This window comes from Pongo abelii, chromosome 19 (genome assembly GCF_028885655.2).
Source record: "Pongo abelii isolate AG06213 chromosome 19, NHGRI_mPonAbe1-v2.0_pri, whole genome shotgun sequence".
NCBI classification, from domain to species: domain Eukaryota; kingdom Metazoa; phylum Chordata; class Mammalia; order Primates; family Hominidae; genus Pongo; species Pongo abelii.
In genome coordinates this window covers 74156506-74180492 of record NC_072004.2, presented here as the reverse complement: position 1 = coordinate 74180492, position 23987 = coordinate 74156506, and the positions used below count along the sequence as shown (strand labels likewise).

At 50.2% G+C, this 23987-nt stretch overlaps 1 protein-coding gene across 3 annotated transcripts; it reads right to left on the bottom strand.

The window, feature by feature from the left end:
* Positions 1 to 11242: 11242 nt before the first annotated feature.
* On the bottom strand, positions 11243 to 22281 carry CD300LG (CD300 molecule like family member g). Of its 3 annotated transcripts, XM_009251681.4 has the most exons (7): positions 22190 to 22281; positions 20570 to 20905; positions 16470 to 16571; positions 15439 to 15676; positions 14159 to 14271; positions 12319 to 12371; positions 11243 to 11687 (listed from the first exon to the last, which is right to left on the bottom strand). In XM_009251681.4, the coding sequence occupies exons 1-7, from the start codon at positions 22230 to 22232 to the stop codon at positions 11649 to 11651; spliced, it is 924 nt and encodes a 307-aa protein (XP_009249956.2). In that variant the 5' UTR covers positions 22233 to 22281; the 3' UTR covers positions 11243 to 11648. The 3 variants fall into 3 exon arrangements, with proteins under 3 accessions (XP_009249956.2, XP_024090965.1, XP_024090966.1); XM_024235197.3 differs by lacking the exon at positions 16470 to 16571; XM_024235198.2 differs by lacking the exons at positions 11243 to 11687; positions 16470 to 16571 and adding an exon at positions 11718 to 12012 and having other exon boundaries at positions 15439 to 15523.
* Positions 22282 to 23987: the final 1706 nt, after the last annotated feature.

The window sequence follows — 23987 nt, the reverse complement described above, 5'->3', positions numbered from 1 at the left end:
GTGTCATTGAAGAGGAAGATAGTTTTTTTTTTTTTTTTGAGATAGAGTCTTTGCTCTGTCATCCAGGCTGGAGTGTAGTGGTGCAATCATGGCTCACTGCAGCCTCAACCTCCCTGGCTCAAGCAAATCTCCTGCCTCAGCCACTTGAGTAGTTGGAACTACAGGTACATGCCACTGCGCCTGGCTAATTTTTTTATTTTTTGCAGAGATGGGGTCTTCTTTGCTTCCCAGGCTGGTTTCGAACTCCTGAGCTCAAACAGTTCTCCCACCTTGGCCTCCCAAAGCTCTGGGATTACAGGCATCAGCCATCATGCCTGGCCCATGGTTTCTTTTAATTTGGTCTTTAGGTCTCTCTTGACAGTGGCCATAAGCTGAGACAGCAATTTTCTTTCTTTCTTTTCTTATCTTTTTTTTTTTTTTTTGAGACTGGGTCTCGCTCTGTCACCCAGGCTAGAGTGCAGTGGCGCAATCTCGACTCACTGCAGCCTCCACCTCCTGGGTTCAAGTGATTCTCCTGCCTCAGCCTCCTGAGTAGCTGGGATTACAGCATGTACCACCATGCCCGGCTAATTTTATATTTTTAGTAGAGATGGGGTTTCACCATATTGGCCAGGCTAGTCTCAAACTCCTGGCCTCAAGTGATCCACTGGACTCAGCCTCCCAAAGTGCTGGCATTACAGGTGTGAGCTACTGCGCCCGGTCTGAGATAGCAATTTTCTAGGAGAGCCCCAATCAGGGGAAAGTTAAGTTACAGCGTGTAGGTCAGGTGAGACACAATGAGAAAGTGAAACCCAAATGCATGAAACAGAAGAAATGTATTACTTACAGGTCCCAGAGACATTAGGGGCATCTACTGGTTGCCAATGGGAAGTCTGGAGGTGGCAAGGAGCTCAACCAGTGAGTGGGAGCAGGAGAGAGATGGTGACAGACCTTGGGGCAAAGCTTTTATCGGAGTCCAGGGGTTTACCCAAGCAAGTTTCCCGTACAGAGTTCTAATTGACGGGTTTAGAGCAAGCAGGCACGAGTTCCATGGGGTCATGCTGTGACTGTGAGGTAGTCACTGTGGCATATTTGCACAGTCCCTGTGTAAGAGGGTAGGGCAAGTCAGGTGGGTCATATCTAGCTGTCTCATAGAGAGGTGGTCACGAGGAAGTGGTTGTATGAAGCAGGAACTGGGATCGATCATATTGAGGAACTGCGAGAGGGCAGAGAACTGGAAACTGTGGCTGGAAGGGGCCCGGCTTCTGATATGAGAAAGTCCAGCTTATATGTAAAATGGATGCCAAGGCAACATAAAATTATAAGAATTCACTACACCAAAAGAGGGCTGTCACCAAAACCTGATCATGCTGGCACCCTGATCTTGGACCTCTAACCTACAGAACTGTGAGAAATCGATTTCTGTTGTTGAGAAGCCACCAACACTATGGCACTTTGTGATAGCAGCCCAAATTAAGAAAAAGACCTAAATAAATAGAGTTATACTATATTCATGGGTTGGAATCAATGTTGTTCAGAGGACAGTTCTCCCCAAACTGATCTATGTAATCAATGTAATCCCAATCAAAATCCTAGCAAGCTTTTTTTGGTATAAATTGATAAGCTGATGCTAAAATCCACATGGAAATACTAGAAATCTAAAAGAGCAAAAACAACTTTGATAAAGAACAAAGTTGGAGGATTTATACTACTTGATTTTGAGACATATTATAAAGCTACAGCAATCAAGACAGTGTGGTATTGACATAAAGATAGATAAATAGGTCAATAGAACAGAAAAGGCCAGAAACAGACTCACACAAATGTGTTTAACTGATTTCAAAGTAGTGCAATGTCAATTCAGTAGAGGAAGGACAAGGTAGCCTTTTCAACAAATGGTGCTGGAATAGTTGGATATATCCATACACAAAAAAAGGAAGAAGATGAAGGAAGAAAGGAGGAGGAGGAGAGAAGAAGAAGAAGGAGAAGGAGAAGGAGGAGGAGGAGGAGGAGGAGAAGAGGAAGAAGAAGAAGAAGAAGAAGAAGAAGAAGAAGAAGAAGAAGAAGAAGCTGTTTTACTCACACGTATATGAAAATTAACTCAAGTTCAATCATAAGTCTAAATGTAAAGCCTAAAACTATAACACTTCTAGAAGAAAACATAGGAGAAAATCCTTATGATCCTGGGTTAGGCAAAGATTTTTTAGATACAACACCAAAAAGCATGACCCATAAAAGAAAAAATTGACACACTGAACTTCATCAAAATGTCAAACTTCTGCTCTGTGAAAGACTCTTTTTTTCCCTTTTTCAGTGCAGCAAGCTAAGAAGACCTTTTTAAGAGAATGAAAAGACAAGTCACACACTGGGAGAAGATAACTGTAAATCACATATTTGACGAAGGATTTATTTCTAGAATATATGAAGAGCTCTCTAAACTCAATAAAAATAGATGAAATATTTGAACAGAAATTTCACCAAAGAAGATAAATGGATGGCAAATTAGCACATAAAAAGATGCTCAAAGTCATTAGTTATCAGAGAGATATAAATTAAAGCTACAATTTTGGTGCAGTTTATACAATTATCAGAATGGTTAAAATGAAAAAGGCTGATAGTAGTGAGTGTCAATGGCGGAACTGGAATTCTTCTGCATGGCTGGTGGGAATGCAAAATGTTATGACCACTTTGGAAAACATGAGCATATACCTACCATATGGCCCAGATGTTCCACTCCGAGGTATTTACCCAAGAGAAGTGATAGCACGCAAAGACTTGTACATGAATCTTCATAGCAGCTCAATTTTTAATAGCCCCAGACTGGAAAGAACCCAAATATCCATCGACTGGTGAATGAGGATGGGAGTGAGGCAGGATTACAAAGGAGCAGAAGAAAACTTTTGGGGGTGATGGATATATTCATTATCTTGATTGTGGTGACTGTTTCACAGGTATATACATAATACCAAACTTATCCAATAGTATACTCTAAACACGTGCAATTTATTGAATGCCAACTATACTTTTTTTTTTTTTTGAGACAGAGTTTTACTCTTGTTGCCCAGGCTGGAGTGCAATGGTGCGAGCTTGGCTCACTGCAACCTCCACCTGCCAGTTTCAAGCAATTCTCCTGCCTCAGCCTCTTGAGTAGCTGGGATTACAGGCAAGCGCCACCACGCCCGGCTAATTTTGTATTTTTAGTGGAGACGGGGTTTCACCATATTGGCCAGGCTGGTCTCGAATTCCTGACCTCAGGTGATCCACCAGCCTCGGCCTCCCAAAGTGCTGGGATTACAGGCATGACCCAATGTGCCTGTCCCCAGTTATAACTTAATAAAGCTGTTAAAAATAGTAATTAACAATGATGTCCAGTTCATTGGAAAAGAAAAAAAGAGAGAATGAACAGAATTAAAAACTGGAAGAAAATGGTCTGCAAGATAGGAGCGAGTGATGGGAGTTAAAGGGTTTGGGGATCCTATATTATTCAAGGAAAAATTAAGGATTGTGAGGATATTAACTGTAGTCTTTGTTGAAAATCTATGTATAATACAAAGTTCAAGATTCAAAATAGAGGATATAACCTCCACACTGTAGAAGGAAAAAGAATGGCATAAGAAAACAAAAATAGAACTTAGTCAATCCAAAAAAAGGCAAGAAAGACAATAAGGAAAGGGCCACTGGTTTTGTCTCTTCTGTCCCAGCCCATGTGTGATTGCAGATGGGCAGATCTGCTGCTTTGCATCAGACTCAGGGCCTCGGCACTCACATCCAGCCCCATGGTGCCGTCCCAGCTGTCAGCCCCAGGTGCTTGCTTGCCACACCTTGAAGTGATACTGGCGAAGAGCTCTTCCCTGCTCCTGGGAAGACTCCCCCAAAGCACATCACAGCCTCTTGCATGTCTTAGGCACTTTCCACCTTCTCTGTTTCTGTTTTCTTTCCCCCTATATGCCCCTTCCTTACCCACTTCCTGGATGAATTTACAAATTTCTCCTTAATAGACCTCAATGGATTAGAATCATAATCTCCAATTCTTTGTCAAGAGTAAGGTGGGGAAGAGAGGCCTTAAATAATCCATTGTGGTGTTAAAATGTTTCTTTCTGGCCACCCGCGTGGTGGTTCACACCTGTAATCCCAGCACACTAGGAGGCCGTAGGGGGGGATCACCTGATGTCAAGAGTTTGAGACCAGCCTGGTCAACATGGTGAAACCTCGTCTCTACTAAAAATACAAAAATTAGCCAGGTGTGGTGGTGCGCACCTGTAGTCCCAGCTACTTGGGAGGCAGGAGAATCGCTTGAACCCGGGAGGCGGAGGTTGCAGTGAGCGAGATTGTGCCATTGTACCCCAGCCTGGGCGACAGAGCAAAAACTCCATCTCAAAAAAAAAAAAAAAGTTTCTTTTAAAGAAATACCTGGACTGGTAAGTGACAGTTTGTTATTTTTGTTATATTTACTGTCCTAATTTGGCAAAACTAAATGTTTGCAATTCTTTGATGTTCCTCCAATTTTTTCTGAAGTTTTACCTCCCAGCAAAAGTCCCTCATTCTCAGGATAGGTGAGCAGTGACTTGTTGCTTCTTTTTGTTTAAGGGGATTGAATAAAACCTCACGTAAATACCAAAGACTGCAGATCTGAGTATTCAGGTACAAACACAAAACCAAGGTGTATCAAAATGGGGGATTGCAAAGTGTCAGCTGGTAAGGGAGTGGCCTTTCTCCCCTACCTGTCAGGAGCTGGGCCCTCTTGGTGGTACTGTGGGAATAAGAGAGTGTCTTTGAGTAATATTTGCATGTCTCATAAATCCACTGAAACTTGGAATTCCATGGATGCCAATCCTAGGTTGCCTGGGAGAGTGCTCTGCCTCTCAAAATATGTCAATTTATTTAGCCTAGTCTGCGAATGGGCAAGGGATGGGAGTGGGATGGCTGAGCTGACTGCCTCCTGGTTCCCAGGAAGCCCCGGCTCCAGTAGGTGAGGAGAGATTCAGAGGACAGGAGGGTTCTTTCCTTCGAGGGAAACCCCAGCCAAGGGATTTTTCAGGGGGGAAGCCTGCTTTTGATGCACTTCTAGGGTGCATTCTGACAGTGTGTGTGCCCAGGTCCCAGCAGAGGATTTGGGACCATCTGAAACTTGCTGCTTCCTATGTCCCAAACACCTTGGCACACACAGTGCCTGCAGCCTGGGTGCAGCACACAGAGCTCGGGCCTGGCAGCTCACTCTCCACCTGGAGAAGGTACTTGGTGCAACCCCAGCCCAGGGGCCTCGGGCACAGGCTGGCACCTTCCGGTGAGCTGCTCTAGCTTCATCAGACCAGTTCCACCTCCACCCAGTCCCCCAGGCCCTCGAGGTTCTGACCACAGGGCCATTATTGAACTGTTTCTCCTGCCTTTCCAGGAGGGACAGGTGCAGAGGACTTCAAGAAACACTGATTCAAGGGTCTGGGTGAAATTGGTGCTCCCACTCCAGGAAGCTGTTTAGCAAGAGGCATCAGTAACTTCAAAAATGTTCACTTTCCATGCACGCAAATCCTTCTTTAAGAAATCTCCCGGCCAGGTGCAGTGGCTCATGTCTGTAATCCCAGCACTTTGGGAGGCTGAGGCAGGCGGATCACTTGAGGTCAGGAGTTCAAGACCTGGCCAACATGGTGAAATCCTGTCTCTACTAAAAATTCGAAAATTAGTGGGGTGTGGTGGCAGACGCCTGTAGTCCCAGCTACTTGGGAGGTTGAGGCAGGAGAATGGCTTGAGTCAGGGAGATGGAGGTTGCAGTGAGCTGAGATTGCGTCACTCAACTCCAACCTGGGCGACAGAGCAAGACTCTGTCTCCAAGAAAAAAAAAAGAAAAAGAAAAAAGAAAAGAAATCTCCCAATGCAGATAAACCCCCAGGCAAAGATTCACCCACACTTATCTACAATAGCAAAAATGGAAGCAAATTAAATATCGAGTGATAGAAAATTGGTTAAATAAGTTGAGACACACTGATAGGATGGAATATGCAGCTGATGAACATTTTATTTATAAAAAGGTCTGTAAAACACAGAGAAGTGCTGGAATAAAGTGATGGAACGATAAAGTGGAAAAGGCAGGATACAAAGTTGTATATACAAGATAATTGCTCTGTAAAAAGAACACCGGCAAATTATGTGGAGAAGAAAAGAGTGGAAGGAAGTACAACAAAACTAGATAATGATAGTCTCTGGTGAGACTATGGGTGACATTTTTTCTTCCTTTTCTTTTTCCCCTCCATCTTTCCAAGTGTTGCATACTGAACAACTCTTAATTTCACTTTTTCAAGGAAATAGGGCCAGGCGCGGTGGCTCATGCCTGTAATCCCGGCAATTTGGGAGACTGAAGCAGGAGGATCATTTGAGGTCAGGAGTTCGAGACCAGCCTGGCCAACATGGTGAAACCCCGTCTCTACTAAAAATACAAAAATTAGCCAGGTGTGGTGGTGCTTGCCTGTAATCCCAGCTACTCGGGAGGCTGAGGCAGAAGAATCGCTTGAACCCAGGAGGCGGAGTTTGCAGATCGTGCTACTGCACTCCAGCCTGGGCGGCAGCGCGAGATTCTGTCTTAAAAAACAAGAATAATAGAAAAAGAAAAAAAATAGTAGTTGTGCTACTTTACCCCCACCCCCGACCCCTTCTCCAGGGGGCTGGACTCAGAGTCACCTTCAGGTATCCGCCCTGTTCCTACTCTCCTCCGTGTTAGACACCCACGTGCACTCTGGTTTCCTAGTCTTCTCTCTAGCCACCAGAACCCATAGGCAAGTAACCCTTTCCAGACAAGGAAGGAGCCAAGGTTTTCTTCATCATTTTTCCAAAGGCAAGAAGGCATGGCTAGGGAGGGCGAATGGAAAAGCAACCACTCTCTGCTGGTCCTGAGCTTATCCCTGCAATGTGCACCTGACCTGACCCGGGCCTGGACTTAGGCAGGCCTCAGGGGAGTCCCCAGCTGGGTCATGGTGTCATGGACAGAGCAGATCTTATGGGGGCAGGTGGGAGAAGTCATAGCCCAAATGCAGACTCTAAGCTGGAGGGGTCTGAGCGTTCATCAGGCCCACTGGCCCTCAAACTCAAGTGCGACAGTCACTGGGCATTGTTAGAAATTCAGAGTCCTGCACCAAGTCCCAGAGATGGTTTTGGTGGGTCTTGGTGGGGCCCAGGAATCACATTTTTCACAGGTTTCCTGAAGGGCTGGGATGCAGTTGGTTCAAAGAGAAGCCAGAATCCCAGTCTCACCCCAGCATGCTCCTCTTCATCACCAGCTGATGCAGGAGACCGTGGGACTGAGTCTGAGGACGCCAGGGAGGGAGGACAAGGTGGGGTCTGGAGCGGGAGGAAGGCAGGGTCCGACACTGGGCATGAGGCCCAGGAGAGTTCCTGGCAGATAGAAACTCAGACCAGATCCACTGAGCCTTGCCTGGCCCTGCTGAGGGTCAGCAGTCTGGTACCCTGACCAGGGATGTGAACCTATCAGGGATGTCCCAGTCTCCAGCCGGAAGGGCAAGGCCACCGCTCTGGGCTCCAGGGCTGACAAACGCTTCTAGGTCAGGCTGGAACATGCAGGAGGAGAGCCTGGGGAGGGTGGGGAGAGCCCTGGAGTCCGGGCAGCTGGACTCTGAGGCTGAGGTGGAAAGCTTTCGGGAATCAGTGCTGATCCAGCCAGCCACACTGCTTCGTGGCTGGCCTGGCCAGGAGGGCCTCCTGCCCTACACTGAGACAAACTTCGAGAAGCCCAGCTCCTCCTCAGATGTGCGGAGGGGAGGCATCGAGATCACGTCCCCCTCAGGGGCCTGGGAAGGGGCTTCCTTTTCCTCTGTAGTCTGTAAAGACAACAGTGGGGTTTGGAGAGCAGAGCCCAAATGAAGGGGTGGGGGGTGTGAGGGGTGGTCCCCAGGTAGCTGCTGCATCCACCCAGCCTTTTCCACAAGTTCCAGCCCTCCGTCCATCTGCAGAGGCACAGGACCTAACAACTTCTCCTCCCCAGAACTCCCAGGCTTTGATTCATGGCCTCTCATGACCCCAATCCATCCCTCCCGCAGGGTGCCCTCAAGGCCCCAGGCTGGGTTCTGGTGCAGTTATGGCCTCCTGCCAGCCCACAGCACTGTCAGCCGTGACTCCCAACAAGCTATTCAGGAATTTTCTGGACTGGAAAAAAAGAGGATGTGAGGTCAAAAGCTCTGGCTTCCCAGGTGAAATGGGCTAGGCCTATGGCTGTGATGCGGAAGGTGGGTAGATGCGGGGGTGTGGGGTTTGGGGAGCAGATGCTGAGGAAAAGGCCTTCTTCCACTTCCTCTAATTGTCAGAGTGGAGGCAGGCAAGGTGGCTCCGCAGCCCCTCCCCTCCCAGGGCCCTTCTGTCCATACCTGGCTTAGATACTCTATCTCTGTGTAGAGGCTGGGAGAGGGCTCGGGGATGGTGAGAGACCCCATGGGCCCTGCAAGGTTGATCACGGCGTCCTCTGGGTCCCGGCCATTCCCCAGCGGCTATAACAGAGACTTGGTCAGAACAGCCTGTTCTTGGCAGCAAGGATGGTCTGCGAGCCCAGCCAAGCCCAAGCAAGAGGAGGGAAACGTGGGAGGGGTAGGCAACGCAGGGAGGTGCCAGGAGGGGAGAATACTAAGCTCCTGGATGCCTCTGCCACTTCCTTCCTGCCTGCCTTGTCCAAGGAAGGACAAGCTGTCTCACCTCTCTGAAGCTCAGTTTCCTCAGCTGTAAAACTAGGTAAGAATTTGTCCTTTGGGATTATAATATTCATAATAGCATCCTACCACTCAACTAATGAGAAATTCTGGAATGACTGATTTGTTTTCATTATTTTCTATCCTTTAAAGCAGAAAGATCATGCAGGCTGCAGGTTCTTTGTAATAGGCCAAGAGAAAGCAAAGTTGGACATGCCAAAGATTCATCGAATAACATGGGACACATGAAAAATTCTTGAGATGATGGGTCTGAGCAATCCATTATCCATCAGATAAGGAGACCACGGCCCAGGGAAGAGAGCAGGTAGTCCAGGGTCAGTGGGGAAGCCCATATTCTGACCCGGGCCTGGCTGCTCCCATGGGTCCTCAGATCAGGAATGCCAGGCCTGTCCATCTCAGGCCTTGCCCTAGCAGGTGGGCAGAGCAGAGGCTGGAGCCGGCCAAGGTCCCCAGCCAAGACTCTCAAGGCTACAGGCTGCCCTGAGGTTTCCTGGACAGTGAATCCCATGGTCAAATGGGCACTGATGCCAGAGAAAGAAGCTCCCATTTTCTGGGCATGTATAGGGTATATCATCTCACTCTTTCCTATTTACAACCATGTGAGCTATGGCAACAGGGGCTCAGAGAGGTGATGCAACCTGCTTGACATCACACAGCTGGCAAATAGCTGAGCTGGGACTCATACTGGAAACTGTCTGACCGCAAACCCAAGCTCTTTTCCTATACCCTGCTGCCATCCTGGCAGGGCGTGTGACACATTCCTCTTGGGCTTGGTGTCCATGATCTACTAACCGGGCCCCAGCTTCTCTCAATACCTAGCGGCTGTGGATGGGGGCAGAGGTCAATGTTTGAGCCATCTCCTGTTAGAAATGCTAAGATGAAGCCTGGGTGTGGTGGCTCTTGCCTGTAATCCCAACACTTTGGGAGGCTGAGGCTAGAGGACCACTTGAGCCCAGCAATTTGAGACCAACCTGGGCAACACAGTGAGACCCCATTTCTCTAAAACCTTAAATTAAAAAGATAAAATATATACCAAAGAAAAGAAACACAGGGATGACATCTTCAGCCTTCTGGGGACAAGGTAGGAATTAGAGCAGAATTCCTTGGGAGAAGTGTGGGTGGTGGATGAGGGCACTGGGAGGGGTAAGGCAATCCCCAAATGCTGCCATTCAGGGCCCTTGTCCCTCCTAGCCCTGCCCATGGTGAGGACAGAGGGGGCCTTGATGCAAGGCAGACCTGGGGCTACACCAGAGGACTCCTGACATCATACCCGTGAGTCCATATTTACAGCTTTGCAATCTGGTTATAACCCAGCCACTGCTGACCCTGGACCACCAGCAGCTACAGAAGTGTCACCTGTTCCAGGGTGACTGAGTTTGAGGAAAGAGTCTCGCAGTGCAGAGGCCAAACGGCACACCTAGGCAGCAGCCAGGCCCACTACCGCAAGTCTGGTGTGATTCGCAACCTCTCCCCTGCCCCCTGCCTCCACTGTGGACGATCGGCCCTGTTCCAGCAAGCACAGAGGCATTTTCTGGGTTGCTAAATATGCAAGATATATATCAGAGCCCCTGCTTCTAGGTACTAGTAATAAACGTAGTAAAGAAAGAGGGAAGTCTTGGGAAGCCAGGGCTGAGTTCTGATCGGAGCTTAGCAGGCTATTCGTTTCCAGGAGTGAGGGTCTGCAGCTGTCCCAGGGTCTTTCTCCTGAGTCTGGGGGAGGAGTCTTGGGCTGCGAACTTGGCTCCATTCCTCAAACCCCTTGTACTTCAGTGCAGCGGGATGGAGGACGTAGAGGGGTCTGCAGCTGGCCCCATAGACCTGTCAGCCTCCCCAGTTCTGCCTCTTTCAGGCTGGGTCACTGTGGGCAATTTCCCTTTTCTCTCTGAGCCTGTATGATGGATGGCAATCCTTCTAGCAAGATCTCTTTGGGAAAGAAAATGCTGGTCTGACCCGTAACACTTCCCTCAGGGTTTTCACACCCCTGTGAGGTTCTCTCAAAGTATAAGTAATGCATCCCTCTCCCTCTTTGACCTGAATGTGGGCAAAGAAAGCCCCAAACCCCTTCAATTCCATCTCCAGACTCTGCTAAATCCTATGGAGAAGCCACAAGGGAAATAATCAAGAAAAAGCAGAAGCACCCACCTGATCGTGTTTACAGGGTTCTTGCCTCTGACCCTCTTGGGAGGCCCTGTTCCATCTTTCCCTCAACAAGGGGCCGCCCCCTAGAGCCCCTCTGCCTGCTGGCCGTGTGCCCCTTCCTGTCCCCTCCCTCTTCAGCAGAGCCTGGGTCAGGTGCCTCAGGCAGGAAAAAGCCCAAAGCAGCCCTTCCCAGGGTTGCCAGAAGGCAGTAGCATGGGAGCTGTGGCTGGTACCGGTGCTCTCAGCCTCCTTGGACCCCAGCCCCTCTTCTGGAGCTAGGTGGGGTGAGACCCAGGCCCCAGCCCGCAGAACCAGGAGGCCGGGCTTGGAGGCTGCCAGTGGCACCCACCGTCGGTCCATCCATGTGTCTCCATGACTTTTCCCTTACTCTCCTCTGCTACCTTTGTCCCTGTTGAGCTTCCTGAGACAACAACAGCTGCTTCCTAAGCCACAGCCCAAAGTCCCATTTCCACCTCAGACCCTCCTTGGGGTGACCAGGCTTGAGTCTTTTGTCCTCACTGGCGCCAGGAAAGAAGGCAATGGTAGCCCCGCTTTCCTGCCCTTGTGTTTAAAGGAATGGAGTGGAGGCATCTCAGTAAACAGTGAAGGGAGGAGGGGCCAGGAGGGGCTTCTGTTTCCTGAAGTGCGATGCTGCAGCCCCCTCCGTTGGAGTGCTGGCCTCAGAGGGCACAGTCTCCTCTTGCAGCAGTAGCCTTGGGGCAGGTTCCCTGCTCCAGACAATGGGCACAGGGACCCCTATTCTCCTGCCCCTGGTCCCCAGAGCACCACCCTCAGCCTGGGTCCCAGGGCAGCCATGCCACCTTGGTCTCAGAGCCAAGGAAGGCTCAGAGAAAACATCAGGGAGTTCTGGAAAGAGAAGAGCAGGGAGTCAAGAAATCTGGGTCCTGTTCTCTGTTTGGGCCACCACCTGCTGTGTGACCATGGGCAAGACCTTTGCCCTCTCTGGGCCTCAGTCTCATCTTTTGTAAAAGCATACTAGTTTGTAGCACTGCCAGAGTCCCTGGACCCCACCCCTGGAGGGTTCAGCTGGGTCTGGGGCCCTGGAGAGTGCATCTCTAACAGCTCCCTGACCCCTGGGCATTCTGAAAGGCGATTTGCTTCAAACCGAGATAAAAGTCGGGCTAGAGATCTCAGAGGCTTCATCTGGATCCAGCTCTGATGTTCTGTGATTCTAAAAGGGGGGATGGAAAGAAGGCGCCTGGAGAAGATGCTCACATGGCTCCTGGAGCCCACCCTGCCTGGCACCTGGCGGGAAATCAGGTTCCCATCTGTGAGTTCCCCATGGGCACTCTGTCCGGCTCACACCCTGAAGGGCTGATCTTGGGGCTCACACAGATTCCTCCAAGGTGGGGAGCAAGCGCTGCCTCTAGGTCAAGCAAGGAGGACCAGGTAGGAAGTCACAGAGGCAAAGCCCAGGAATCTTGACTTCCAGCCCCAAGGGGATCTGAGCTTGGGCTTCCATAGCCTCTGTCCTTACCAAGTGTGAGAGGCAGACCTTCTCGTTCCTCTGTGTCTCTGTGGCCCGTTGAGCTGAAAGAGATGTAGAAGGAGGAGCCCCTTGAAGCCAGGAGTAGCCGGGAGTGGCCTGTAGCTGCTCCCAGAAAGGTGGACTGGCCCCCTTGCACACGAGAGCAGGGGCTTCCCAGAGGGAGGAGGCAGCCAGATGGGCAGGGGAGCTCCTTCCAGCTCAGCCCCTTGGGAATGACCCAGTCTTCTGAGATCAGTGCATGGAGATTATCTCATGAGGGTCAGAAACTGGCTGGGAAAATAAATCTGTGTGCTAAGGTCACTGCTACTTAAGCCTTAGTGTGCACATAGGAACCCCTGGACGTTTTGGTACAGTGCAGAGTCTAATTCAGTAGGCTGGGGTGAGGGTCTGAGGGTCTGCATTTCTAACAGACTACCAAGGGTTGCCACCGCTGCTAGCTGGCAATCAAAATTTGAGAGGCAAGGTGCTAAGTGGCTCTGAGGTTGTGACCAGGAATGCTCCCACTCTGGCTTCTTCAGAGGGGACCTGGACAAAGCCCACATTTCCTCCTAGGAGCCACACACGGAAGAGACAGAAAGCTGGCCCAGGATTCCCCCGTGGCCGCCTCCATGGGGACGACATTGTGATTATCTTTCTGGCTCCACCACTTCTTAGCTATGCAAACAAAGGGCAAGCTGCTTAACCACTCTGTGCCTCAGTTTCTCCCCCTGGAAAATGGGTGTACTCCACAGTGTGGAGGAGATTAAAGGGGATAAGCAAGATAAGCTGGGGATAGTGGCTGGCACATGGTAGCTCTTATTACTGAGATTTTGGTTAATCCTTTTAGTCTTTGCCATCCAGTACAGGAGCCGGGAGCCGCACATGGCCATCAGGCACTGAAATGTGACTACTTCACATTAGACTGGGTTTTGATGGCTCAATATGAAAAACATGAAAGTAGAATATGTATCATTGATATTTTCATATTGATTCCATATCAAAATGATAATGTTTTGGATATGTTGGGTTAAATAAAGTACATTATTAAAATTAACTTCACTAGATTGGGCGTAGTGGCTCATGCCTGTAGTCCTAGTTACTCGGGAGGCTGAGGCAGGAGGATCGCTTGAGTCCTGGAGTTCAAGGCTGCAGTGAGCCATGATCACACCACTGCACTCCAGTCTGGGCAACAGAGTGGAACCTTATCTCTAAAAAATAAGTAATTAAAATAAAGTAAAATACACTTAACTGCACTCATTTCTTTTTACTTTTCTTCATGTGGCTATTCAAAAGTCTTAAATTACATTTGTGGCTTGTATTCTATTTCTGTTTGATGTATATCTGTGATTTGAGGTAAATGAGGCTTAGGGCAGTTAGGTGACTTGCCTGAGGTCACACAGTTAAAAAGTGGCAGAGCTGGGATTTGAGCCCCAGCCTATGGAAGGGACTGAGCAGCTCTAGAGACCCAGTGGCAGGAGTGGGGTTACAATGTCTGTCCTGCTCAAATTCAAGTGCTTGGTCCTGCATTGCCCCTGGCAGTTGGTTCCCACACAGGGAGCTGGCAATGAATTCCCTGGGATCAATAGGTAGAGAAGTGCTTGATCAGTTCAGACAGGCAGGAAGCAGCTGAGAACCCTTCATTCTCCCATTTCCCCTTGCGAATTGCTTTCCTAATGTTGACTACCTCGTGGCCCCTTCAGAAGGGAGGCCACAGCTCCTGATGCTCATATCTCAGACAGACACGATGAGACCCACAGGGTCTTTCCAGGGCTGGATGGGGAGCTGCAGGTCTCAGTGAGGTCCCTGGCCCAGTGAGCCTCCCGCCTTCCTGCCACCCACCTTTGCTCACCTTCCTTTCTCCACAGGAGCAGGTGGCTGCTGAAGGCGATCAGGCCTGCGGCCGACAGAAGGCTCAGCAGCACCAGGACTGGGGCCAGTATGCGGACCATTGGGATGGACACCCTGGAGACAAGACGCAAGGAGCCTAGTGGCTGTTACCAGATAAGCCAGAGTCTATGTCCTTTGGGGGTCCCAGGCACAGGCTGAGAAAGCCAATCCCTAGTGTGGAATCCAATTCAATGCAGCAGAGACTTGTGGGGGATTGTGGTGCCGGGGGGTGGTATTTAGTGCTATTGCCTCTTGACAAACGTGATTTAATTAGCGCAGACCCTGAAGTCAGGCTGTCTGGGTTCAAACTCTAGCTCCACCACCTTTCTATACCTTGGATAAGTGACTAAACCACCCAGGGTGTCAATTTCCTCCTTTGTAAAATGGCTGTGGTGGGGATAAAATGGGTCAGGATGTGTAAAGTGCATAGTTCAGTGCCAGACACATGCCAGGCACCACGTCAATGTTAGCTGTTAAATTCCACAATCCCTGTGTAACTAGGTAGGAGTGGCCCAATTCCACACTGGAGAAACTGGCACCTGAAGCAATGAGCAACTCGCTAGGTCACGCAGTGGTGTGCAGGGAAGTTCCCGGTGGCCTGTATCTGGGCTGGTGTCACTGGCACAGGCATGTGGGGCATCCTGGCATTCTTACTGTGAGTCAAGCCATGTCCTTTCCCTCTCCGAAGAAGATCAGAGGGCACTAGGGACCATGAGTCCCATCAGCCCTGTCTGGTGTGGAAGGGATCCCTGCCCCCATTGCCAACCCAGGATTCACTTTCAGCAGGGCCTGAACCTGCCAGCAGCTGTCTGGATGTCAGTAGCCAAGTGCATTTACAACTCCCAAGAACCAATCCTTCAGGCTGGGACTCCAGTTGTAAGGAAAAAAATTGTTTTCTTTTGGATTCTGAATTTTCATGCTTGGCACAGGGCTTAGTGCACAGTATACAGGCAAAAGCCCCAGAACTGGGGTGGCCGTCCCTGAGGCTGGGGCAGGGAGAGAGGTCAGGACTGGGACCCTGGTGGACCCTTCACACTGGACAGGCAGCAGAGCTGCTGGCTCCTATAGTGCAAGATGTCCACTGCTCAAGGGCCCCTGTGAGTGACCCTCTGTGCTACAGGCTGTGGCCATGACAAGAGGATGTGTCTGCTTAGAGGAAAGAGCGTTGAGTTCCTATTTTCTCAAAGGCACCTTGTGGTTTAGTGATGGCCTGAAAGGAGATGTTGGTCACCTGGGGCTCACCTGGGCTTAGAGCTGCCACTGCTGAGAGCTGGACTGGTGTCCTCTGCTGAGGTGGAGTCCAGCTGCATGGGGGGGCGGGAGCTCCCTGCAGGAGGAGAGGTCGCTGCATGAGGAGAGGTTCCTGTGTACTGAGAAGTCTTTTCGTGCCCGTACTGGGAGGTCCCTGGGAATGGAGTGGCCTCAGCCCCTGTCTTCCCCTGCTTGGCTGTGGTGATTGCCAGGTAGAGCCCAGGAGAAGCTACAAGTCCAAAAGCAATGCCTCAGCATCCTTGCTGACCCTTGCATCCCAGCATCCCTGACTTCTGACCCTTGACCCCTGAACCCTAGTCTCACTGGGACCCATTTCTCAGAACATCCCCAGCTAAAGGATACCCCAGTAAGCAAACAGATCTAGATGAAGCCATTTTGAGGAAGGAGACCGTAGATCAGGCACACCCCACAGCTGTGCGCGATGTTCAGTCTCTTTCTGTGCCCACAGCCTGTTCCCTCTGTGAGGAGGTATAAGCACTCCCCTTCCCTGCCTCCATGACCCTTTCCAGTGACCGTTCAGTGGGCACCTTCCTGCCCTCCCCTACAGTCCCAGTCAATTGTCACCTCCTTCCTCACCAGAAGGGCAGGTCCTCCCCTCACCACCATGTGCCCCCTCCCCAACCACCTGTGCCTCAGTAAGGCCTTGACTTCCTTCTGCAGCCATGAGACCAGGAAGGGCAGGGTGGCAGGGATGAGTCCAGAGGTCAGGTCCCAAGGCCTGGCCTTTCTGGCTTGCCCCCGAGACTCTGGATGGCACAGACAGAATACGAGCTTTGGGGTCAGGCTGTGACCACTTCCGGACTCTGGCACTTCCTGCGTGACCCTGAGCGAGTGACCTAACCCTGCTGAGCCTCCACTTCCACAGCTGGACAACCCAGCTCCCAGGCTTGTGGGGACATCTAGGTGGCCATAAACTATCGTGTCTGGTACCAGGCAGGCACTCACTGGCTGCTTGTGTAAGAAGGGTGGCAAGGGGCAGGGCGGAATCGCCATTCACTCACTCAATCCTGGGGGCTGGGTTTGCTGAGCCTTTGCCTTGGGTTGCAGGCGTGTTGTAGCCAGAGGCTGGAAGGTGGGAGAAGGGGAGGGAGGACAGCAGGGTCCTAGAGGAAAGGGAGAGGCTGCTCTCAGGGGCGGCACCGCTCTGAACCCCTTTTCCTTCCTTGGGAGCAGCTGGCAGCTTTCCTACCCCCCACCTCAGCACAGAGCACTGCCATCTTTCGCCTTGGCCAACCAGGAGCCATGTGGCATGTTCCAGCAGATCCCTGGTCTTCTCCTTCTGTAGCCCCCTGGCCTCCCGCCTAGCTCAGACCCTCAGCTTCCCCACCTGCCTCTCAGCCTGTTTCTTCCCTGCCACCCTTCACACTACTCCAGTTTTGTCTCAAAAGTCGGTGTTGGATCCCATCCCTCTCTGCCTTAGAACAGTCAGTGGCTCTCCACTGCCTAAAAGCCAAAGTTCAAACTTTTTAGTATGCCTTTCGAGGACTCTTAAACTCAGGCTTCAGGCCAGGCGTGGTGGCTCACACTTGTAATCCCAGCATTTTGGGAGGCCAAGGCTGGTGGATCATCTGAGGTCAGGAGTTCGAGACCAGCCTGGCCAACACGGTGAAACCCCCGTCTACTAAAAATACAAAATTAGCTGGACATGGTGGTGTATGCCTGTAATCCCAGCTACTTGGGAGGCTGAGGCAGGAGAATTGCTTGAACCTGGGAGGGAGACGTTGCAGTGAGCCAAGATTGCGCCACTGCACTCCAGCCTGGGCAACAAGAGCAAAACTTTGTCTCTTAAAAAAAAAAAAAAAAAAAGCAAAGAACAAAACTCAGGCTTTGAGGCTTTGAACCACCTTGTCAGCCTCGCCTCTTTCCCTGTTCGGTGCTCCAGCCATAGAGTCATTCTCTATTCCCGACTAAACCAGTGTCCTGCGCACCTCCGTGCCTTGGACATGCTGTTCCTCTGTGTGCGATGCCTTTCCTTTCCATCTCTGCCTAAAGCACTTCTTTCTGTCCTTCAGCACAAACTCAAGGTCAGCTCCTCTGTAATGTCTTCCCCGGAAGCAGCGAATCTCTTTTTCCTCTGTGCACTCACAGTCCCCTGTGCGTGCCTCCAGTGGCGCTAATGCTCACTTACACTGCAATTTCTTGTGTACTGGGTCTCCCTGCTAGGCTGAGACTCCTTAAGGGCAAGATGCCTATCCTTTTGGGAGGCCAAGGCAGGCGGATCACGAGGTCAGGAGATCGAGACCATCCTGACTAACACGGTGAAACCCCGTCTCTACTAAAAATACAAAAAATTAGCTGAGATCGTGCCACTGCACTCCAGCCTGGGCGACAGAGCGAGACTCCGTCTCAAAAAAAAAAAAAAAAAATGCCTATCCTCTGTGCCCAGCACAGTGGGCAGAAGCCTGATGCAACCAAACCCCCAGGAGCTACTCCGGTCTCCACTTCCCCAAGTCTATCTGTCACCTCCCCAGTCCTTGCTGACTGTGTGCCATCCTGGACTCTCCCTCTTTCTCCACCACTTTCTCTTCTACAGATTGAGCATCCCCTATCCAAAATGCTTGGGAACAGAAGTGTTTCAGATTTCAGAATATTTGCATTATATCTGCTGATTCAGCATCCCTAATCCAGAAATCTGAAATCCAAAATGCCCCAATGAGCATTTCCTTTGTGTGTGTCATGCTGGCACACAAAAAATTTCGGACTTTGGAGTATTTTGCATTTTTGGGTTAGGAATACTCAATCTGTAACACTAGGTCAGTCTATTCTTGGATTTTTCTAAGTAGATGATCAAATCTTTTGCAAATACAGAGTATTTATCTTTTCCTTTCCAACATTTATACTTCTTTTTTTTTTTTTTTTGAGACTGAGTCTCGCTCTGTCGACCAGGCTGGAGTGCAGTGGCACGATCTCAGCTCACTGCAACTTCCGCCTCCCGGGTTCAAGCAATTCTCTGCCTCAGTCTCCTGAGTAGCTGGGATTACATGCACCTGCCACTACGCCTGGTTAATTTTTGTATTTTTAGTAGAGACAGGGTTTCACCATTTTGGCCAGGCTGGTCTTGAACTCCTGACCTCGTGATCCACCCGCCTTGACCTTCTAAAATGCTGGGATTACAGGCGTGAGCCACCATGCCCAGCCTTACACTTCTTAATGTTGCATATTTCATTGCCTAGGGCCTTCAGGCAAAGATGAATAAAAGAAAATGATAGTAGGCTTGCTGGGCACAGTGGCTCATGCCAGTAATCTCAGCACTTTGAGAGGCTGAGGTGGGCAGATGGCTTGAGTCCAGGAGTTTGAGACCAGACAGGCCAATATGGCAAAACCACATCTAAAAAAAAAACAAAAAAACAAAATGTAGCCAGGCATAGTGACTTGTGCCTGTGGTCCCAGCTACTCTGGAGGCTGAGGTGGGAGGATTACTTGAGCTAGGGAGGCAGAGGTTGTAATGAGCCAAGATTGTGTCACTGCACTCCAGTCTGGATGACAGAGTGAGACCCCATCTCAGAAAAATGAATGAATGAATGAATGAATAAAAAATAAATAAATAAATAAAAAGAAAAGAAATGATAGTGGGTACATTTGTCTTTTTCTGACTTTCTTAGAAATTCTTCTCATGGTTCACCATACTCGATGGTGTGCTGGAGATGGCTCGCACTGGCTCACAAGAGCTCATTGTTAACTTTCCAGGAGTTGGTGAGATCGTTGTTAAACTGTCGATGGCTGGAAATTGGCCATGGGAATTGGACCACAGAAATGGACACCACAGAAATTGGAAAACACCACACAATGACAGCATCCCCAGCCTGTTAAACATTTACCAGCACACCACTGTCGTGAGTCTTCTTCATTTTCAACATCCCAACGGCCATCAGAGAGAGGCCAACAGAGTCCGATATAGGAGGATAATATAGCAATACACATGTCATACACAAATAAAGAATTACAAATGAGGGTAAACCTAAAACACAGGCGAACTTGATCATAACTGGTAGAAATGACATGTGAACACTGATAAGAATTGGAAGAGATGAGAATCTTGTAAATAATGAAGAACAGATTCAATGTGGTTCGATGCTGCTGCTATTTGGCAAGTTTAACTTTATTTCCCCAAATTAAAGCTCCATGGATAAAGGAATAAAAAAAAAATAGGGGCTATGGTGGTAGGGATGGGCCTGGGATTGGGATAGGTCCCAGCTATGGGGCTAGGAGAGGAATTAAAGCAGACATCAAAGCTGGAAACGACTTGTGTTTGAATCCCAGTTCCATCACTTCCTGCTGTGAGATCTTGGGCAAATCACTTAGTCTCTTGGAGCCTCAGTCCCTCATCTGTGAAACGGGGATACAAAGATGTACCTCACCCACACTGGCCAGCAGACCAAGGCTCCCACTCCCCTGGGCCCTCTCTGGCTTCTTTCTCCTTAGCTCAGCAAGTCCACTTGGGGTTCTGGGCTCCCAGAGAGGTGCTCTATCCCCTACCCAGGCCCCATAGCTCCAGCCCCAGCCCCCTAGTGTCCCTGCATTTAATGATCCCTCCTTCAGGCACCCTACCCAGAGGCTGGTTCCCAGGCACTCTAGCACCTACGGCTGGACTTCAATATCTGGGGAGGTGGAGGCCAGGAGGGGAGAGTTCAGGGCACAAGCAGGGTGAGGCCAGCATGGCCAGGGCTCAGGTGATGCTGTGGGCTGGGTCTGGAATGCAGCAATGGTTGGCCCAGCCTCGGGAGGCCTCAGGAATATCTCTGACACCAGGCGAGGAGTCTTCTTTATCCCCTGATATGTCTATCCTGTACCCAGCCTATGGAAATCTCCCTCCAGCACACCTGGGCAGAAAGGAAAGGCGCCGAGCCCAGCCCTGGACAGATCTGGGTCCAGTCCTGCTCTGACATCTACTATTGCTGTGATCTTGGGCAGCAAGAGTGAAACAATGGCCAAGACTCATGCAGCTCCTTCTGTGCCCCAAGCCTTGCTCAGCGCTTGACCCGCATGATCTCCCTGAGGACTCAGTGCCCATAAGGTTGGTACCAGGATTATGCCCCACCACCCCTCCCTCTTCCCTCTGCAGCTCCTGTCCCCAGCCTGGGGAAGGAGAGATATTTGTTACCTGGAAAGACGAACAGAGAGATCAGTAAAGACTCATCGAGGCCCCGTTTGTCGACCCCACACCAGTACTTCCCAGCGTCTTGCAGGGTGAGGTTCCACAGGGTCACAATGAGCGAGAGCTCCTGGTGGCTGTCACGGATGGACACCCTGCCCTTCGTTGTCTCCTGGCCTTCTTCTCCTGCATAGATGGTGCCAGAGCAGCGAGAGAGGAGGAACCCACCCTTCCTGCACCAGTACTTCCGGTGGTCCCTCAGCTCTTCCCTGTAGGTGCACTGCAGGGACACAGTGTCCCCTTCGAACCCGCTGATTTCCTTTGGGCCCTCCAGGGCTTCATAACCTAAAATCAGAGCAGGAGTGGAGGTTGGAATAAAAAGGCTCCATGTACCAAGGTCAAGGCCAGAGCTTCCATTGTAGGAGGAGGAAGGAAGGCTTTTCTCAGTCATCCCTTCTGGGGACAGCCTTGGAAGAGCCATTACTTCCCTCCCACTCTGGGGGAACTTGGGGCAGGGCTGTTGCTGTTTCCCTAACCCTGGCCCATTGAGGAATTGGGGTTGGGGGTGGCGTTCTAGATTCAGATAGAATCTGACAGCCAGATAGCCAGCAGGGTTTCTGGGTGTTTTGTTTTGTTTGTTTGTTTTTGAGGTGGAGTCTCACTTTGCCACCTAGGCTGGAGTGCAGTGGCCCGATGTCTGCTCACTGAAACTTCTGCCTCCCAGGTTCAAGTGATTCTCCTGCCTCAGCCTCCTGAGTAGCTGGGACTACAGCCACGTGCTACCATGCCCGGCTAATTTTTTGTATTTTTAGTAGAGATGGGGTTTCACCGTGTTAGCCAGGATGGTCTTGATCTCAGGACCTTGTGATCCGCCCGCCTCAGCCTCCCAAAGAGCTGGGATTACAGGCGTGAGCCACTGCGCCTGGCTTTGTTTTGTTTTTAGACATGATCTCACTCTGTTGCCCAGGCTGGAGGGCAATGGTACTCATGGCTCACTGTAGCCTTGACCTCTGGGGCTCAAGCGATCCTCCCACCTTAGCCTCCCACTAGCTAGGACTACAGGTGTGCACATCCATGCCTGGATAATTTTTTTGTTTGTTTGTTTGTTTGTAGAGATGGGGTCTCACTATTGCCAACTGAACAACTGACATCAGTTGTAGGATGCATACATACTGATTTTAAGTATTAGAAGGTAAAGAAAAAGAAAGCAAAAGAATTGATGAGACGTGATAATTCTTCATCTCTCAGGGTTGTGGGGAGAGGCGTAGCCGAGGTTCAACAAATATTTGCTGAGTTTAACCGGGCAACCAGATGGGATGTCTTGCCCGCCTCCAGGCTTGGCACAGGGTAGAAAAATTAAGATTAGAGAGGCAAAGCAACTCTCACAGCCACATTGCCATGAGGGGAAACCCACAGGTCTGGAGAAAACCTGACTCTAGATTCCAGAAACAGCAAGTGCGGCCCCGGCGCCACCCCCACCTCCCCCTACCCCCACCCGGCCCCGCTCCCCTAGGGCTGAGGAGGCTGAGGATAGGTGGGGTGGGGCTATCAGGCAGTCAGGAGGTCCTTTCCCTGCAGACCCCAAGGGTGAGCCCCACATCCCTCCCAAGACCCCCCTCCCCATCTCACCTGGGAGCAGCAGGCAACCCCATAGCAGGACCAGAAGCCGCATTCTGGGCGCTGGACACCGCGGGAGCAGACGCTGGGAACTGTGAGCTCCTCTTCAGTCACACGGGTCTTTAACTTCCTCTAGTAGCGTGAAACCAGGCCAAGGAAGCGAGGGGAGGGGGGTGTGGGTCATCCCTCCGCAGGCCCAGCCGGGGAGGCGCCTCTGCCTTCCCTTTTCTGAGTGCCCACGCGTGCCTACCCCGGGGCTCACCTTCCAGGACTGAAAACCCACACCAGAGCTTCTCCTAAACTCGTGCCCCTTCAAGGGGGCCTTAACATGCGGTCCGTGCGCCCTAAGGGGTCTGTAAGTCGAATTCGCATGGGAAAAAGTTACATGTTGACTTTCACCAACTTCTAATATTTAGCTTTTCCTCTTATTAAGAGTGTACTGTTAGCAGTACCTGCAACTTTGTTACCAATTACAATCACAGACACTGGCACATCAGGTTGTGGATATCTCGAAACGTCGTGTATACCCCTCACTGCTTGGAAAATAATGAGTTCCTAGACCTGCCCCTAGAGCTGGTTATTTACAATAATGAAACGGCTATTATTATATTACACATTTATAAAGAGTTTTAAGAATCATCTCACCAGTATTAGTTTTCTTTCCAGCATATGTATTTTATTTATATATTTACCCGCCATTATACTGAGAGAGGGGTCCATAAACTTCACCAGACTGCCATGTGGTCAGTGGGACAGAAAGAAGCTTGCCCCTGGGGCAAGGCCCCTGGCCCCTCCTCCGCCCTTGCCTTTTGGAGGGCGCAGTACTGCCCTTGGCCACGGGGCGGCGGTGCAGACGAGGCTGAGCAAAGCCGTAGGGCTGAGCTGGGCCGGATTCCCTGGCGCATTGGGCCTACAGCGCTGCAAGATAGGTCTCCTCCACGCCTGCAGAGTTGTTCTGGCGTTTGAAAAAGTGAATTGGTGGTTTCTCCATCGCAGACTTGAATCCTCCTTGAAAGGACCAAAACAAACATGCACACTATTGGGAGCTCTGACACACTGGCTTCAAAAATGACTCTTTTTTTTTCTTGGTTTGGTTGCAAAGTTCATACAGGTTGTAAGCAAAATTTTACACAATACAGAACGTAAAAAGGAAAGAAAGAAAAAAGGGAGTGCTTCTTGTAATTCACCTTCTGCTTTAGAAAAGCACCATTAATATTTTGGCATATATCCTTCCAAATGTTCAGTTGGAATTTTACTGACTTGTCAGGTTAATATTTGAAGCATTAAGTCAGTGGTTCTGGGAGGGGAGATTGTGTGTGTGTGAGTCTAGTAACGTGGGGAGAAATGTTTTAATTTCACAATGACTGCGAAGCACTGCTGCCATTTAGTGGGCAGGGACAGCTGTTCACGCTGGTGAAAACTCTGTTACTGTGATCTCAGCCCGTGACTCCCTTTTACATGTACAGACTACAAAAGGTGATCTGTTTTTGCAGTTTAAAAAACAACAACACAGATTAAAAAATATTTATGGCCCAGCACGGTGGCTCACGCCTGTCATCCCAGCACTTTGGGAGGCTGAGGAGGGTGGATCACCTGAAGTCGGGAGTTTGAGACCAGCCTGACCAACATGGAGAAACCCAGTCTCTACCAAAAATATTAAATTAGCCAGGCGTGGTGGCACATGCCTGTAATCCCAGCTACTCAGGGAGGCTGAGGCAGAAGAATCGCTTGAATCCAGAAGGTGGAGGTTGCAGTGAGCTGAGATCATGCCATTGCACTCCAGCCTGGGCAACAAGAGCAAAACTCCATC

What these genes read in the sequence shown, in the direction of transcription:
- CD300LG (XM_009251681.4), bottom strand. Translation starts at nt 22,232, where the DNA reads ATGCGGCTTCTGGTCCTGCTATGGGGTTGCCTGCTGCTCCCAG. An exon ending in GGGTTGCCTGCTGCTCCCAG is followed by an intron (nt 20,906 to 22,189) that starts GTGAGATGGGGA and finishes CTCTGATTTTAG; the next exon opens with GTTATGAAGCCCTGGAGGGC. An exon ending in GCTCCTGTGGAGAAAGGAAG is followed by an intron (nt 12,372 to 14,158) that starts GTGAGCAAAGGT and finishes CATCTCTTTCAG; the next exon opens with CTCAACGGGCCACAGAGACA.